Here is a 16,120-nt window from a genome sequence, read left to right on the forward strand (position 1 = left end):
TGCTCCCCTATCAACCTCAAAGAAAGAGCATGTCTTTGTGCTATCACTGCTGTTAAGGGGAAAAGACATTAACTGAGAACTGTGTGGTCCCCTGCCTTCCTGGGCAGTCCCTCCCTCTAATGCTCCAGGGACTAGGCCTTAGGAACAGCCCACCTCTAAGGTCCTGGCTTATCCAAGCCTTCAAGAATCCCTAGGAAGTGGATGAGCCCCCACTGTGGGATGGCCACGGTGGCCCTGGGACCCTGGCATGGACCCCCTCAGCCAGTCATCCTCACCCCCAGAACTCTGTCTCCTCCCTGCATCTCCGCAGCATCCAGGATGATTACAAATACATCCAGTGTGGTGTGCCCCCCCAGCAGTCCTCGGTGACCACCATCGTCAAATCCTACTACTGGAGGATCGCCCTTGCCCCACACCCCAAAGATATTATTTGGTAAGCCCCCTCTGTCCCTCCCCTCTCCTTTGAGCTCCTTTGAGACTGAAGAAGGCAACAGGGCAGAAAAGGAATTGGGGCCTGTTCTCCAATTCATTGCCCACATGTGGCTTCCGCTGGGCTGGGCCACGTCCTCTCCTAGCACCACAGCCTCTGCCCATCCCCAAGCCTGCCCCACCACAAGCATGGAAGGCACCCAACCCTTGGGGAAAAGGTTTCCCTACAGAAAGATCTCACGTCAATTTTTTGGCTCACCTATGGGATATATTCAGAGCCCTTACAAATGGTATGACTGAGGGAAAGGTCCAGGCATGTTGGTCTGGGCCCACAGGGCTGAATTAGACCAGGGCAGCCTGGGTCCACGGCTGGCATGCAGGAAACAGCATGTGGGCTTTATCTAAGGGCTGGGACCTGAGGTCCTATGTGCGTCTCCCTCCTCCATCCTTCCCCAGGAAGCACCTGTCTGTCCGCCGCTTCCATTGGTGGGCCCGCTTTATTGCAATCAACACCTTCCTCTTCTTCCTCTTCTTCTTCCTCACCACGCCTGCCATCATCATCAACACTATCGACATGTACAACGTCACCCGCCCCATCGAGAAGATGCAGGTGCCTCCTCTGCTCAGGCCAGGCGTGGGGGCCCCAGGGAGATGAAGGAAGAACTCAGGCGAGGATGGGATGGGGGGCCCACGGGGACGTGGCTCCAGAGCCATGTAATTAAACATGGAGGAGGTGGCGGCGGTGTAAATGGTGGCGTAGAGTTTCCTTTGTTCTAAAGGGGATGAATGCGGGCGTTGCCCATCTTAGGGACTGGGGCTGGAGAGGAAAGGGAGAGTGGAGGGCTGCAGGCAGGTTCTGGGGTGTGTTTGGGGGGGATGGGTGGTCCAGTCAGGTGTGGGCTGGGAGGGCTTCTTTAGATTGGGTCACCCTAGGCCAGCTAGAGCTACAAAAGGTGCAGCAGAGGGTGTGGCAAGTGTGACAGCTTTGTTCTCCCCACCTTCTCTAGAGTTGGGGGTCCCTGGGTTGAGGGATAGGGTTGAGAGTGGGGAAGAGAAAGGTAAGTTCCAACACAGCTCTCCAAGAAAAGTGGGACCTCCAGAGCTGTCTCCACTTCCCTCACTTCCAGACACACCCACTCCAGGCTGGGAGCGCTCGGCCCTGCAGGAGCTGTCCCTGAAGGGAGAGGATGCTTCACACTGACGGGGGAGTTCAGAGGAACTGAACTGGCCCATTTCCAAATTGTACAACCTCAAGCCTATTATAATGGGCGCCGAAGGCCCCTCCTTCCGTATTATCCCCATCCCTATTCCAGCACCACACACACACACACACACACACACGCACACACACACACGCACACACACACGCGCGCGCACACACACACGCACACACGCACACACACCACTTCTGCTGCTTACTTTTGCCCTCCTATGTCAGCTTCACGATAGGCCCCAGGCAGGAGCACCACAGCTCCCTGGGGATTCTTCCTTCACATCCTCCCCCATTTCCGCCACTTCTCACACATCACGATAAAGGCAGTGTCATCTCCCTGAGGTATGAAACATGAGTGACAGCAGTGGGCTCTGGCCTTAAAGTGAACTCACTGGGGGAAGCCCAGGCTGCTCCCCCAGTGACCTCAGCATAGAAGGCCTGTGCCCCTCGGGGATGCCACTTGACCTTGGGGTATCAGCCTCTGCCCGCCCCCAGCCAGGCAGACCTCTGACCCAGGAAGACGGGTAGAAATGCCAGGCCCACTGCGCAGCCTCAGGGAAACCGGCCTGCTCTGGGACTGAGCTGGAGGAGAAGAGGCCAGGGGTATGGGAGAAGGCAGGGGTGGCCTAGAAGGGGCAGGGTGCTTCTTGCATTGATGTCTCTCTCTCCTCCTCTGCTCCGCCCCTACAGAACCCCATCGTGACCCAGTTCTTCCCCTCCCTGATGCTGTGGGCCTTTACAGTGATATTGCCTCTGATTGTCTACCTCTCTGCCTTCCTCGAGGCCCACTGGACCAAGTGAGCTGCTCTTCACCCAGCCCTTCCCCTGCCCAGCCTGGTGCTCGGGGCTCCCATCTGGCATAAGGAATGGAAGTGATATGGGATGGCTTTGATACCCGAAACCATCCCGAGAGAGGGGACTGGGTTGTCTCTGGGCTTCTGGCCTCAGGGATGCTGAGATGGGGCCAAAACCAAGCTCTCCTTTGAGTGCTTCCTCAGCCTGCAGCCATGAACTGAGAGGATGGAGCTGCAGGCAGAGGTAGGCAGTGCCAGGAACTCCAGGCAGAGGGCACTGGATGAGAGGAAGAGAGCAGGACTTGTCTGGAGAACATCGAGAAGGCTGCTTTGGCCGCAGCAGAGGAGCCATGAACTCAATCTGACTGTAGACCCAAGCAGCCCACACAGTGCCCCCATTTTAAACAATCAGGAGCAATTTCCCATGTTAGCCCTGACAGGTCCATGGTGGTAGCTATTTGGGTAGAAAGTATTTGTCATATCCTTGGGCAGGTGGACTTGCTTCGGCCTGAAGGCTGCATGGGTCTCAAAAATTATTTCCTGCACCAAAATTTCTACCATCCTACCAGGCAGTAAGCCAGGAGGTTTGTCCTCACAGAAATCCTTACTGTTTTTTCCTCTGGCCAAGGACAGGGACTTTTGTTGATTATTGAAACTCTGCAGGCATTCTGAATATCATTGGTAATGTCCCTTTAACAGAGATGTCAAATATATGGCACATTTGTCCCCTCCCTCCCCTTCCTGTGCCCAGGGCAGACATCACTAGTTGATCATGCTGTTCTTTCCTGCTGCTCTCCGCCTCAGCACAGCTCACAGTGCTCCACGGAGATGGCATTGGTTTGCACTATTAAACCAATTTTCTAAGCCAAGTGGCTGTCTCTCTCTACTTCTTCATTCTGTAGTTAAGCTTTTGGTTCTTATCATGTCTCCCTCTGTTTCCTTCTAGATCAAGTCAGAATCTGATCATAGTGCACAAGTGCTACATCTTTCTGGTGTTCATGGTGGTCATTCTGCCCTCTATGGGACTGACCAGGTACCTCACCTCGTTATCCCTCCTCTCAGCCAGGCTCCCCCTAGAGTTGGAACCTCCTCTTTCAGATACCGTAGGCCTACCTGTGGTTGCTGCAAAGCCATTCCTCAAATGACAGTCCAGTGCCTGTCATGAGCCTAGCATGACCCAGGTATCACGCGAACGCTAAGTGTCAGCCATGAACTCTGCCCTCAAAGAGCTTATCATCCAGCTGGGGAGACAAGGCATGCCCACCAGCTAACTGACAGCCCAAGGCGGGGAACATGCAGCCAAGGTGCAGTAGAAATTCAGAAGAGAGAAAGAGCACTGGGAGAAATGGCTGGCGAAGGTTTGCTGGACGAAGTGGCCTTGAGCTGAAAGGCCAAAAAGTTAGGGGCAGGGGTGGCCCAGCGTTAAGAAGGAGGAGAGGCAGTGTGGACGGGCCAGCTGGAATGTTAGAATGCAAGAGTCTTTGGTGATTGGGCAAAGGATGGAAGGAGGGAAGCCAGGCCAAGAGGAATTGAACCCCAGGCCTTAGCTTATAAATTCATTAACTGAAGGGCATGCCTTGTTCTCACTTCTAGTCTGGATGTCTTTCTCCGCTGGCTCTTTGACATCTACTATCTGGACCAGGCTGCCATCAGGTTCCAGTGAGTACTAGAGAGCATGTTCCAGGTGTACCCCCAATGTATACCGGGGCTTCTGTGGGCTCACACCAGGTGGATATGTGTATCCTTTATCTGCTCACACAGGTAGAGATGAATGCATGTAAACACTCCATTAGGCAGCCTCTTCACCTTTCCTGTGCCAGATTGCCCCTTTGGCAATCTGGTAAAGCCCAGGACCCCTTCTCTGAATGAAGTTTTTGAAATAACTGTAAATTCACAGGAAATTGCCCCAAAAATGTCCTGTGTACCCTCCATCCAGTTTCCCCCACTGGTAACATCTTACGTAACTATAGCACAATATCACAACCAGGAAACTGACACTGATACAATCCACAGAGCTTATTCAGATGTTGCCAGTTTTACATATACTCTGAGTAGAGGTCTTTAAACGTGCAAAATACGTGGATTACAAAGAAAACCAATTATACTGAAATGTAGTTATCAAAATATTTTAAAAATCAAACTTGTAACAATCTTTATTAACACATTTAACAGGACAATGCATTTTAAATATAGGCAAGCTAAAGTTACATTTTATTGTTTTAAAGACATCATTGTGAAAACTGATGTTACTTAGCTAAAAGAAGAATATTAAATTGGAGCAGTTGGGAAGGCCTTTGACAAGGCAACATGCAGGTCGTGTTGACAACCAGCCAATTTCAATTTTTTGGTTTTTAGGGTAACCAGTGTTGGAAACCTAGTTTTCAAAGATGTAATGTTGCAAACGACATGCAAACTTTCATAGCTTGCTTTATAGAGCAAGGACCAGAATGCTTCAAGGTTTCTGCAGTCAACTATAATTGTAATAAGTTGATTTTTCTTTTTCCTCCAAGATGAATGGATTCATCTTTGGCTAGGTCAATGTCTTCAACACTGTTAATATATGAGAAAGGAAAGAATTGTGAGTCCATGGCTCAGCTTTGATGCCATCAAGAAAGAATAGTTTTTGAAGGAGTTCTGGAATATGTCCAGGGGCTCACAGATTTCTCTTTCCATGGAAGTTGAAAGAATTGTGTAGATGGGGACACTGGGAAGCAACAGAGATGTCCGGGTCCCTAATGTGAGAACAGGCAGCTTGGCCATTAGGCGGCTGAATGACTCCTAGTTGAAGTTGCAGATACATAAAATACAGGTCTGCAGATAGGAAAATGTCAATCATATGTAATAACCACCATCAATTTGAAGTGATGAGCCCAAATGATCATCAGCAATAGACGTCAGCAATAACTACATCTGACTTCAATTGGTGACGGACGCACAGCCACGGCTGACACTGCTGTGGTTTGATGCCCACGTTCTTAATTGAAGGAAATGCTAAATTGTAGTTAGAGGTTAGTGAAAATAAAGATATATTTTTTGCCCTGTTCAAGGTCACATATCCCCAAAATTGTACTCATGGGCTCTCCAGGTTCTGGACACCCAGGTCAAACACCCTGCTTTAGATCAGGCCAGTGTATGGTATCTCCTAACACATCCACACTTTATGTAGACCATCCCCATCCCTGCTCAAAGGGCCGCTTGTTAAACTGGGCTGGGAGCACACGTATATATGAAACTTATTCCCCTGTCTCTACCTCCATCCCTCGTCCCCACTCCCTCGGTTCCTTTCCTCTCTCTCTCTCTCCTCCGCCCTCCCAAATCTCTGCTCTTTCCCTCTCTCCCGGCTTCTGCGGCTGTCTTCCATTCTCCCTCCCCCGCCCCACACGCAGGTGTGTGTTCCTGCCAGATAATGGTGCCTTCTTCGTCAACTACGTGATCACGGCAGCTTTGCTAGGCACAGGCATGGATCTATTGCGCCTGGGGTCTCTCTTCCTGTACAGCACCCGCCTCTTCTTCTCCAGGTCGGAGCCAGAGAGAGTCCACATCAGAAAGGTGAGGGCCAGGCGCTTCCCTGAGCACAGGCCTGGAAGTTTCCCTGGGAGGGTGTCAGGAAGGGAGCCTGCTGGAAGCACTGAGGGCCCTGAGTTGGGAGGCATGGTGCAGCAGGGTGGGTAGGTCTTGGATGCCAGGGTTGGAAGGAAGGCTGCCTCCAGGCCTGAGCTGCCCCCCAGCTCCCAGGGGATGAACAAGGAGCCACAGAAGCAGCCAAGCCAAGGGACCAGGCCACCTTGGGGTAACCCCTGCCTTCTGCCCCAGAACCAGGCCATTGACTTCCAGTTTGGGCGAGAGTATGCATGGATGTTGAACGTCTTCAGCGTGGTCGTGGCGTACAGCATCACCTGCCCTATCATTGTCCCTTTCGGTGAGTCATCCCTGAGGCCACCCAGGGCTTCACACCCTCCAACTGGGAGGAGTTGTTGATCCCCACAACATCAGGCCACCTCCTGGAGCATGAGGAAGCCTGGGACAGATTGTTAGCAGGGTGGGGAGGTGCCAGGGCCAGGGCCAGGTCAGGGGGGCTCAGGTTGGATGGCTGTGTACATAGGATGTTTGCTGAGTGAATGCGTCTTCACCAAACTGGCAGAATAGGATCTAGGGGCTCAAGGTAATCTACTGGTCTCAGAGGTTGGCACCACAGGGCACCCACAGCCTTGGCCCTTGCTGCTCTGACAGACCTGAATCTGGCTTCTCAGGCCTGTGGGGGCCTTGGGACAGCACAGGTCTTGACTGTGCTGAGTGTGCCTCCATCTTCCGGCCCCCCAGGGCTGCTCTACCTGTGCATGAAGCACATCACGGACCGCTATAACATGTACTACTCCTACGCACCCACCAAGCTCAACGAGCAGATCCACATGGCCGCTGTCTACCAGGCTATCTTCGCGCCACTCCTGAGTCTGTTCTGGATGCTGTTCTTCTCCATCCTACGATTAGGTAGGTACCAAGCTGGCCTGGCCACGGCCTCTGCCTGTCCCCGCTGCTCTGTAAACCCCTCAACAACTCTGTCAGAGCATAAAAAGCCGGGGAGGAGCAAGGTGCTGCTCATCGAGCATGGCCGAGCCCAGTGGCTTCTCTAGGCCTAGAGGGCTTGTATTAGAGACTCAGCAGACCTTTGAAGCTAAGAGGAGGGCTTGGACCAACGTGGTCCAAATGGTGTGCATTGTGGTTTATAACCCTCAGGACAAGAAACATCGTGCTCCTTCATTCTAACTCGAGGCAGGCAGGAAATAAAATATTAGCTAACAGACTCAATTCCCATGACATTCCCCCTGGGATCCTAGAAGATGCCTGGTCTTATGGGCTGCCAAAACCTGGAGGGGGATGCCGAGTATGTCCCAGCGGCCAGCGTTTCCCCTAGTCTTGGCTGCACAAAGCTGCTGTCTCTGCCCAGGCGAGCTCAGAGACACCCTCACAGTGGAAGTCCCCACAGGCCACAGACCGGAATCCCCTCTGAGGCAAAAAGCTCACACTGACCTACCCATCCTCCCTCCTCCCCCTAGACTGTTTTCTGTCTTCCCCACACACACTGGCCTTCCCTCAGGGACATTGACCTTAACCTTCTCAGAGGAGTGGAGAAGGGAAAGTCTGTATTTTCTTATTCTCCCTGTCACAATGGCCTCTGTCAACAGTCAGCTCTCTGTTATTTGTGTGCATTATCTATTTGTTGACATCCCCAATTTCTTATCTCCCTAGTCTTTCCCTGCCACCTGGCAGACTTCATTTTTTTTTTTATCATGCTTTCTTCTTGATATAAAGGACTACGTGTTTATTATCAAAAACAGGAAAAATTGAAAGATCAAAATTTGAATGACCCATCCTCTCACCCAGAGCTTGATGTCTTTTGCTCCCAGACCTCATTCTGTGCATTTGTTTTGGGGGAGGGGGCAAAGCAGGGGAGAGTTTATTGATTTATCGTTACTTTACAAAATTGTGATATCCATTTTATGACATTCAGTCCTGTATCCTGAGTTTCTTCACTGAACATTATGTTCTGAGCAACTTCCTGTGTTATTAAAATACTATTTGAGCCCATGCCTTTTAACGGCTGCACTAAATTCCATCCATTTTAGTCAGTTCTCCCCTGTTGGATAGTGAGGTTTACCATTTTTTGCTATTATAAAAACACAACGCTAAGCATCGTTATTCAGTAACCTCTGACTATCAAGACTGATTTTTAGTATTACCTAGTTAGATGACTACTGCCATGAAAAAGTTACCAAACATCCCCAAATGAAATGTAAATTGATGTTTAAATTCTGGATTGCTTTTCAGTGCCATTAGCACAGATAACAGAGCATGCTCACTTCAAAAGGGCTTACAAGGCAAAGTGTGGGTCCAAGATTGTATTTTGGGGCAGTGGCATAAATAAGTAACTCAAAGGTACTTCCCAGGGACCGTGAGATGGGAGGTTAACTGATGGGTCAAGAAGGACATGTTTAGTGGGCACTTAACTGGATATTTAAGTCAATTAAAATTTTTTTTCATGGAACCCACAAGATGCCAAATTCTAAACTGGTCAAATAGAACAGATGGATAATATCATTGTGTCAGGCTCATTGATCCCAGTTGTTAGGAGCAGAATTGGGCAAGGCCCTCTGCCCCAGGCTCTAAGCCCCTCCAGAGGTGCTGAGGTGGTCCCCAGGCATCTGTCAGTCCGAGTGGCATCTCAGCTGGCGGACTCCTACCCATAGCTCCAGTCCTCGAGCACCAAGCCCCACAGCCTTTTCTTCTCCTTGGCAGGTCCGCTCCACACCATCACCTTGTTTTCCCTCTCCACTCTTATCGTTTCCGTGATAATTGCCTTCCTTGGCACTCTTCTGGGGAAGCTTCGGAGGGCATCTGACTATGAGGTGAGTTGCCAGCCTGCCTTTCCTCCGCTGGTTATCCATGGCCCCTGGGGGACACAGCTCTGGGACAACCTTCTGACCTGGGCACCTACCGCAACATGGAGCTGAAAGGTTCTTGCCTTTCTCTCTGGTTATGAGGTGTGCAAACTTAGTGTGCGTGTGTGCCTGTGTGTGTGTCCTTGCACTGGCCCCCAGAATGACACTTCACGGAGTGGGGAAATTGAGAAGACAGCTGTCCTCTCCTCTTCCCCCCTCTGACACCTCCTCCAAACAGCAGGCTGCCAGCTCATCCTCCTACGACGTGAGCTTGTCCAGCCACTGAGCTGTGAGCACCATTCCAAGGGGTGGAGGGTTGAGAGAGAAGACGGATGAAAGAGTGAAGGGTGGGGGTGGTAAAGGATGATGACCTGGGATGGAGGGATAGTCATCACACTTTTAAAAATCCCAGGATATTGAACTTGAGGCTGTCTGGAGGGAGGCATGGCTCTCTGGGCACCATACCTCTTTCAGGTCTTTGCCAGTGGGGCCCAGCCAATTATTGGAGAGGGGAGCCAATCCATGCCCACTGAGAGCCATGCCACTAATGCTGTGTGCTCTAGATCAGCATCTCCCAAAGTGGGGTGTCTGTACAGGCATACCAGAATGATTTCCAGTGGACTATAACATTATTTTTTATTTTTCATGGTTACACATTTATTTTTCTAGTTAACCTTCTGCTTATGGCAACTGACACAGATTTTCTGTTTATAATAGTGAATTGTTTCCTTTTTAAATAAATTTATATAAAGAAAAGAAAGTTGATTTAAAATGCTAGCATCCTGCTGAGTCAGAGGAGGCTGCCTCTTGGAAAAGGATCTTCTTGCTTCTAGTGGCCCCGTATCTGGGGCCCTGAGCACAGGTGCCCACTGCCCTCTCTAGCTGTCCCCCCTCCTCCATCCCTTGGCCTGAGTGCCATGCTAGTGAAGGACCAGAGTGAACAACGCCTCTGGCTCTGTCTTCCCAATACAACCATGTCATGTCATCTGGTTGCCCAAGTGTCCACTCTAGAGAAGGAAGATGACAGGGGATCGAGACCGTATTGCTTTAGGGAACCTAGACCCTTATCTTGTTCCTGAGATAGAGGGGAAATTCTGGGAGGAAAGAAGAAAGAGTTGAAGTCAAAGCTTTTCCTAGAGTTAAAGCAGGCTCATCTTTGAACCCCAATCCCAACCCTGCTTACTTCTTCCCATTATGGTCCTTGGGAATGGAACATTCCAGAGGATTCTCCTTAGTATCCCAGTCCTCTCTCTGTCCCCCTGGGCTTCTGCCTTACCAGCTGGGCTGCAGGTATGGAAAAACTAAAGATGAATTGAGTTTAAGGGGAGCAAGGGGCCCAGGTGCAGGGTCCAGGCTCCTCTGGATGTGGAGAGGGAGGGGGCAAAGGGCAGACACCCCCATTCTGTGACCTCCCCATCTCTCCCCCATGCTGCAGCCCGAGGAGGAGATGGAGACCGTGTATGACATGGAGCCAAGCAGCACCTCCTCCACACCCACCTCCCTTGTGAGTCAGTGCCTTCACCCTGGGGGACAGGTCAGGAGGGAGGTGCCTACAGGGGTGGGCTACTCCAGCAGCGTTGTGGGGGGCACCAGCATGTAGTGCATACCCTGGGTATTGGGAGGAGATGGGGCCTCTGGGCTCCCTCCTCTGATGCAGCAGGACTTGGCCCAGGTCACATTGCTGCCGTGGCCCTGGCTGAAGGGCCGGGAAGATAGAAGATCCAAGATTTCCCCGACAGACTCTAGAAGGATCTCAGAGAGGAAGAGAAGTGTCAGGGTGAACCCAGCCACAGCGAGCTCAGTCGTGTAGACGCAGGGACATGCTGGGGCTCGGCCTCAGGACCGAAGGCTGCCTCCAAGGGCACAGGTGCCAGGCAGAGCGACGCAGACAGAGCTGCAGGGAGCTATTGGAGGTCTGCACTAAATGGTAAGGCAGGGGCCACGCCGGATGTATGAGCCCGTCAGCATGTGAAGAGACGAGGCAGGACTCAGACTGCAGGGGTCCAGCAGGCTGGGAGTTGGCTCCCACACCATGGCTCAGCCTGGAAGGGCATGAGCACTCACCCACATCCCAGCCACAAGCGTGGATCCAGGGCCACTGATGCGTGCACTGAGCTGGGTACCGGGTCAGCCCATGTCCCGCTGCCAGGGCGCCTTGGAGGAGCACTGAAGAAGGGCACCAGCCAGCCTAGGCACTCAGGGAAGGCTTCCAGAGGAGGGGACATCTAATCCGACTCCAAGAATGGGAGTAGGGGTTGCCAGGTGGAATAGGGTGTAGGGGAAGAGCATTCGAAGAAGAGGATCAGCCCATGCAAAGGCCCAGAAGAGAGAATCTGGAGTGTTTGGGGAACCGAAAACAGTTTGTGCCCTGGTGGAAATGCAGAGTGGGTGGCAGGGCCCAGTGAGAGAGGAGGCTGAGTTGGGTGAAAGTACATAGACACAACAGTGGGTGGACATGCCCACTCTCGGTGCACTGAACCACAGGTCTGCCTCACTCTGAAAAAACCATACATAGAGGAACAAATTGTCTCTGGGAGGTGGCAGGGGAGAAGGAGCTTCAGTACTGGAGAGACTACAAAGGTTTCAAAGCAGGAAAGTCTCTCTTCACATAGCATCTCCCCTGGGGCCCGTCCAAGATGACCCCTCTGGAATATTGTTAGCAATCAGTTATTGAAATCTTCTTAGGAACCTGAGCACTTTGTCATTCTCACCCTTGATCTTTATGATAAACTCACACAGTAGGTGTGTTTATCCTCATATTACTGATGGGGAAACTGAGGCTCAAAAAGGTCAATAAATTTAGACCCCAGGGCACTACTGAGCAAGGAAGAGGCAAAGCAAAGTTTGAAGCAGATCTCTCTGACTCTAAAGCCTGAGCTTAAAAACAAAATTACTGGGATGGATTTTTTTAATCTTTCATTATTACAACAGTGGTATATGAACACTGTAGATCATTATGGTGAAAAAACAGATAAGCAAAAATAAGAAAATAAAAAGTCCATATTCTCACCACCCAGAGATGACCACGGATACCTTAGTGTATATTCTTTCAGGCATATATATAATTTTTGGTAAAATGAAATAATACTGCATACTGTTATATAACCTGCATTTTTTAGCTAACAATCTTCATCTTTCCATATATATAAATTTTTACCTCTTCGAATACCCAATCCATATTCAAATTGCCCTAAGTGTTCCAGAAATATCTTTTACAGCTTGTTCAAACCAAAGTCAAGTCCAGGCTCTGTGCTAGATTAATCTGGCACCTGTGCATGTCCCTATAATTCTAGCATCATCTCTTTGTTATGACTTATCGGAGAGACCAAGCCAGTAGTCCTGAAGAATGTCCCATCTTCTGGATTTTTCTGGCTGTTTCTTCATGATGACTTACAGCAGCTTCCACCATCTCCTGTATTTCTTGAAAATTAGAAGTTAGATCCAAAGTTTTGATAGATTCAAGTTCAACACTAGGGGCTAGCACACCTTGCAGGCAGTGCTGTGCATGACACCAGGAGATACATAATACCCCGCTTATTCCCATTAGTGATGCTAAAGTGACTCCCTGATTCGGGGGATGACAGCTGGCTTCTTCCCTTGTTCAGTTACCATTTTTCCCCTTACGACCAAAAGGTCATCTATGGGGTTTACTTTGGCCTTATGCAACTGTCTAGATTCTTCTGTGGGAAAAGTGTTCCCTCATCAATGAAGGCTGCTTGGTTTCACTGAAATGAATTCCTAGAGGAAAGGTTTAATTCTATTCCATAATTACCTATTTTCAAAATAAAGAGTTGGCTTAAAAGCCACTTCAAAAGATGACAAACAGCCCTGTCCCTAGTCCTTCTGTGTCTTTCTATTCTGCTGCCCTCCCAGGCATTCCTGGAATCTGTCTTCGATTTGACAGGTCACATGACCAAGACCTCAGAGCGCAGTCTCAGTTTCAAATCCTGATTCACAGGCCAACCAATGACACAGCCCGAGGGAGTTGTGGATGCACCTCTGAAGCTGTATTAGAAAGTGCACTAGCTCAGGAATGGGGGTCTCTCCAGACCCCAGAGTAAGGGAGCCTTGTGTCATCTCCCCTGGGTTCAGCCTGACATGGAACCAAGAATGAAGGGAAGATGTGCTGAAGGAACAGGGGGCTAGGAGTTAGAAGACCTGCACTAATTAGCTCTAGGAGCTCAGAAATGCTCATTAAATGATCAGGAGCACCTGGGCGGGTGGGCTGGCTAGGACTCCAGTGGCTGGGGAAGAAGGAAGGATCCGTGGCTTAGAGCGGCAGAGGCTCTAGAGGTGGGCATGAGGGGAAAGGGTATGTCCACGGCCCTGCCCCAGATGTGACCTCGCCCCTGTCTCCCCTCTCTGTCCCAAGCAGCTGTACGTGGCCACTGTGCTACAGGAGCCAGAGATGAACCTGACTCCAGCCTCCTCCCCGGCCCGGCACACCTACGGCACCATGAACAGACAGCCGGAAGAGGGAGAAGAAGAGAGTGGTGTGAGGGGCTTTGCAAGGGAGCTAGAGTCAGCCCAGTTCCAGGAAGGGCTGGAACTGGAGGGCCAGAGCCAGTACCAGTGACCAGGACCCGAGGCCTCCACCTGGCGACTCCAGTTGGGAGTGGCGGCCAGGGAAGGGCCCGGCAGAGGGAAGCAGGAGGGCAGCCCGGATCTCCCCACTACCTCCTGCAGACTTTGGGAAGGCCCCAGCGGAAACATCTACCACCCTGGCTATTGGCTGCATGGAGGCCCCGACCTGCTGACCAGCTAGAACGGGAGGTGCTGGGCAGTGCACAGGGACCCCGGGATGGGATGGAGGATACAGGCAAGCACCACATCTTAGGAGAGGTAGCTGAAGCCCTCGGCACAGAGACTGAAGGCTGGGGGGCCCTTCTTGGGGTCAGGATGGAGAAGATGGGCTTAAGGGAGGAGCAGAAAGAAGATCATCGAAGACTCTCTGGGGTCTTCACCACCCTTCCACCAGCTGCCGTGCCAGGGAGCTTCTGCTGCTGCTCTTACCCCCTCCCCCCACCACCACTCCTGGCCCATCCCTCCCCTGCAGTCTGAGGAAGCAAAGGTATGTGTGCTGGGCCTCATTGATAAGACCTAGATGACCGCCTCATCCAGGTTTCCCTGCATGGGGGTTGAAAAGAGAAAGTTTCTGCACCACCCGGGGCAAGGGGCAGCTAAGACCATAGGCCTGAGAGGAGGTGACTGAAGCCCTTCCTTTTCTTCTGCCCCTCATCAGGTGTCCCCAGGAGTAGGGTAGAGGCCCTACTCCTTTCTATTCTTGCAAGGGTAGCTGGGACATGGTCACTCGGGGCTCATTAAACGGGACCTGTGTGCATTTTGATGACGGCAACCTCGGCTGGTTACTATAAGGTGGGAGGGGCAGAGGCAGAATTCATGGGGTGAGGGTCTTCTCCCAAAACACTGAGTGACGGGAAACCAGATATACCTCCCCATGCCCCAGGGCCTAATGAGAGGGCCCCAAGGTCAAGGATGTGGCCACTCAGAGCTGCCCCTGCCCCATACCCACCTAAGTGCCTGAGCCCCAATGTGACCAAGGGGGGTGACAGCTTAGGGTAGGAAGCCCATGCTTTGAACTAAAGGTACTGGCAATTCCCTAGCCTCCAAGTAGGACCCTTCCTCTCCTCTTGGGGGCCTCTCTACACCTTGGACTGAAGACCATTCAAGTGGCCTCCAGCGTGGTTCTGACTCAGATACGCTGCTGGGGGTGGGGCGGGGCGGGGGTGGGGCCTACACCCTCCGTGGAGAGGCCCTTTCTGGCAGAGTAAGTCTGGCCTCTCAGGGCTGCCACCACCGGAGGCCTGGAGGAGCCGAATCCTGAGTAGGAACAATGCTGGTGACACCCAGCACCTTTGCCACAGGCAGGGGGGTGCAGGCCTCTGCCTCTGGGGACAGGCCCCCATCAGGACCACCAGGCAGCCCCGCGGGGGAGGACACAGAGAAGGGCCGGCTGGGGCCTCATGGACCAGAATGAGCCAAGTCGAATGGGGTCTGCGTGCTCTAGAGCTCTTCTGAGCTCCCTCCTCCAAAGGTCTGGGTCCCTGCAGCCAAGCTGCTGAAGGTGGGCCCCATGCTCACCTCACCTGGGCGTTTCCCAGCGGGTCGCAGACACATGGGTGCCCCTGATCTCAGATCACCTGGGCCTCGTCCCTGCTCCACCCTTGCCCACATCCCAGCTCCAGAAGCTCCAGGCTTCACCCTAGATGAAAATAGTGCTCGAGGGGTAAACATTGCCATCCTCCCAGGGTTTGGCCTAGACTTTGGCACGAAGGATCTTTCCAGAGAGCTTGAGTCAGCTGGGGAGGAGGCAGTCTCTCCCACTCCTTGTCCAGCTAAGAATAAGGAGGAAATTATACCCAGCCAGTCCCTCATTAACCCTGGCCCTAGCCTTTCACCAGCCAACAAGAGGAAGGGTCTTTTCTAGAGCAGAGTGGTCAGGGGTCCAGCAGGGAGCTCCAGGCCCAGCCCGACCCCCAGAATGTGCACGTGGTGTGTGGTGGGGAGAGTTCTGCCAGGAGCTGGCCTGCAGGCTCTCTCTCTCTGGGCACTACTTGCTGGCACCTCCCCCGGTCTCTGCAGCCCCCGCTGGACTGTTCCTGCTGCTTCCACCACCGTCCCTCCTCTGTCCTCCCCCTGCCCACCTGGCAGCCTGTGGAAGCTGCATATGGAAAGGGACGCAGTGGATGACATGGCAGCATGGCTGGGCGGGCTTCCCCCTCTGAAGTTGGGTCCAGTGCAGTCTGGTTCTGAGAGAAAGTGGTGCGACTATTGGGAAACTTCCAGAGTCCACTCACTTCTCTACTCTTTCTGGAGACCCAGGGCAACTGGCAAGGCCCCACCACAGCCGTTTGACCTCCCATGGTCACTGTGGGGGGGAGGGGTGTGGGCATGCTTTGCTTCTTACGCACCATGTCCAGGCCCTCCCCGGGCCCCTTCCCTCGGGCCTGCTCTCTCAGCCCACACCTGTCTCACCCGTTGGCTCCACCTGCTACCATCCCACCCTACCCCACCAGCCCGCCTCCCAGCTGCCCCTCCCCCATCTGTCCACCAAAGCACCCCATCTCAAACTTGATCCTTTCTGGAGGGAGCTGCCTCTGGTGGGGGAGACCTGGTATTGCCTAGAGCCTCTGAGAAGTGCCCCACTGGGCCTAGAGCAGCTCCATGCCTGCCTGCCTCTTCCTCAGATGCTTCTGGAAGCAAAGTGCCTATCAGCAGCATTGCAT

The 16,120-nt window shown here is 52.3% G+C and overlaps 1 protein-coding gene across 5 annotated transcripts in view; it reads left to right on the forward strand.

The window, feature by feature from the left end:
* The window catches only part of TMEM63C (transmembrane protein 63C), a 57,852-nt gene extending 43,254 nt beyond the window's left edge, over positions 1-14,598 (forward strand). For 4 of the 5 annotated variants that reach the window (XM_058567429.1, XM_058567430.1, XM_058567431.1 and 1 more), the window contains 11 exons: positions 311-433; positions 886-1,039; positions 2,333-2,439; positions 3,383-3,469; positions 4,030-4,095; positions 5,823-5,985; positions 6,250-6,355; positions 6,757-6,924; positions 8,731-8,840; positions 10,309-10,377; positions 13,249-14,598. In XM_058567429.1, coding sequence (XP_058423412.1) covers positions 311-433; positions 886-1,039; positions 2,333-2,439; positions 3,383-3,469; positions 4,030-4,095; positions 5,823-5,985; positions 6,250-6,355; positions 6,757-6,924; positions 8,731-8,840; positions 10,309-10,377; positions 13,249-13,449 — 1,354 coding nt within the window. In that variant the 3' untranslated portion in view covers positions 13,450-14,598. The remainder of the gene's footprint in view (positions 1-310; positions 434-885; positions 1,040-2,332; positions 2,440-3,382; positions 3,470-4,029; positions 4,096-5,822; positions 5,986-6,249; positions 6,356-6,756; positions 6,925-8,730; positions 8,841-10,308; positions 10,378-13,248) is intronic. The other variant, XM_058567432.1, reaches the window with a different exon arrangement.
* The last annotated feature ends 1,522 nt before the right edge of the window (positions 14,599-16,120 follow it).

The sequence above is a fragment of the Diceros bicornis genome, chromosome 24 (genome assembly GCF_020826845.1).
Source record: "Diceros bicornis minor isolate mBicDic1 chromosome 24, mDicBic1.mat.cur, whole genome shotgun sequence".
Classification (NCBI taxonomy): Eukaryota; Metazoa; Chordata; class Mammalia; order Perissodactyla; family Rhinocerotidae; genus Diceros; species Diceros bicornis.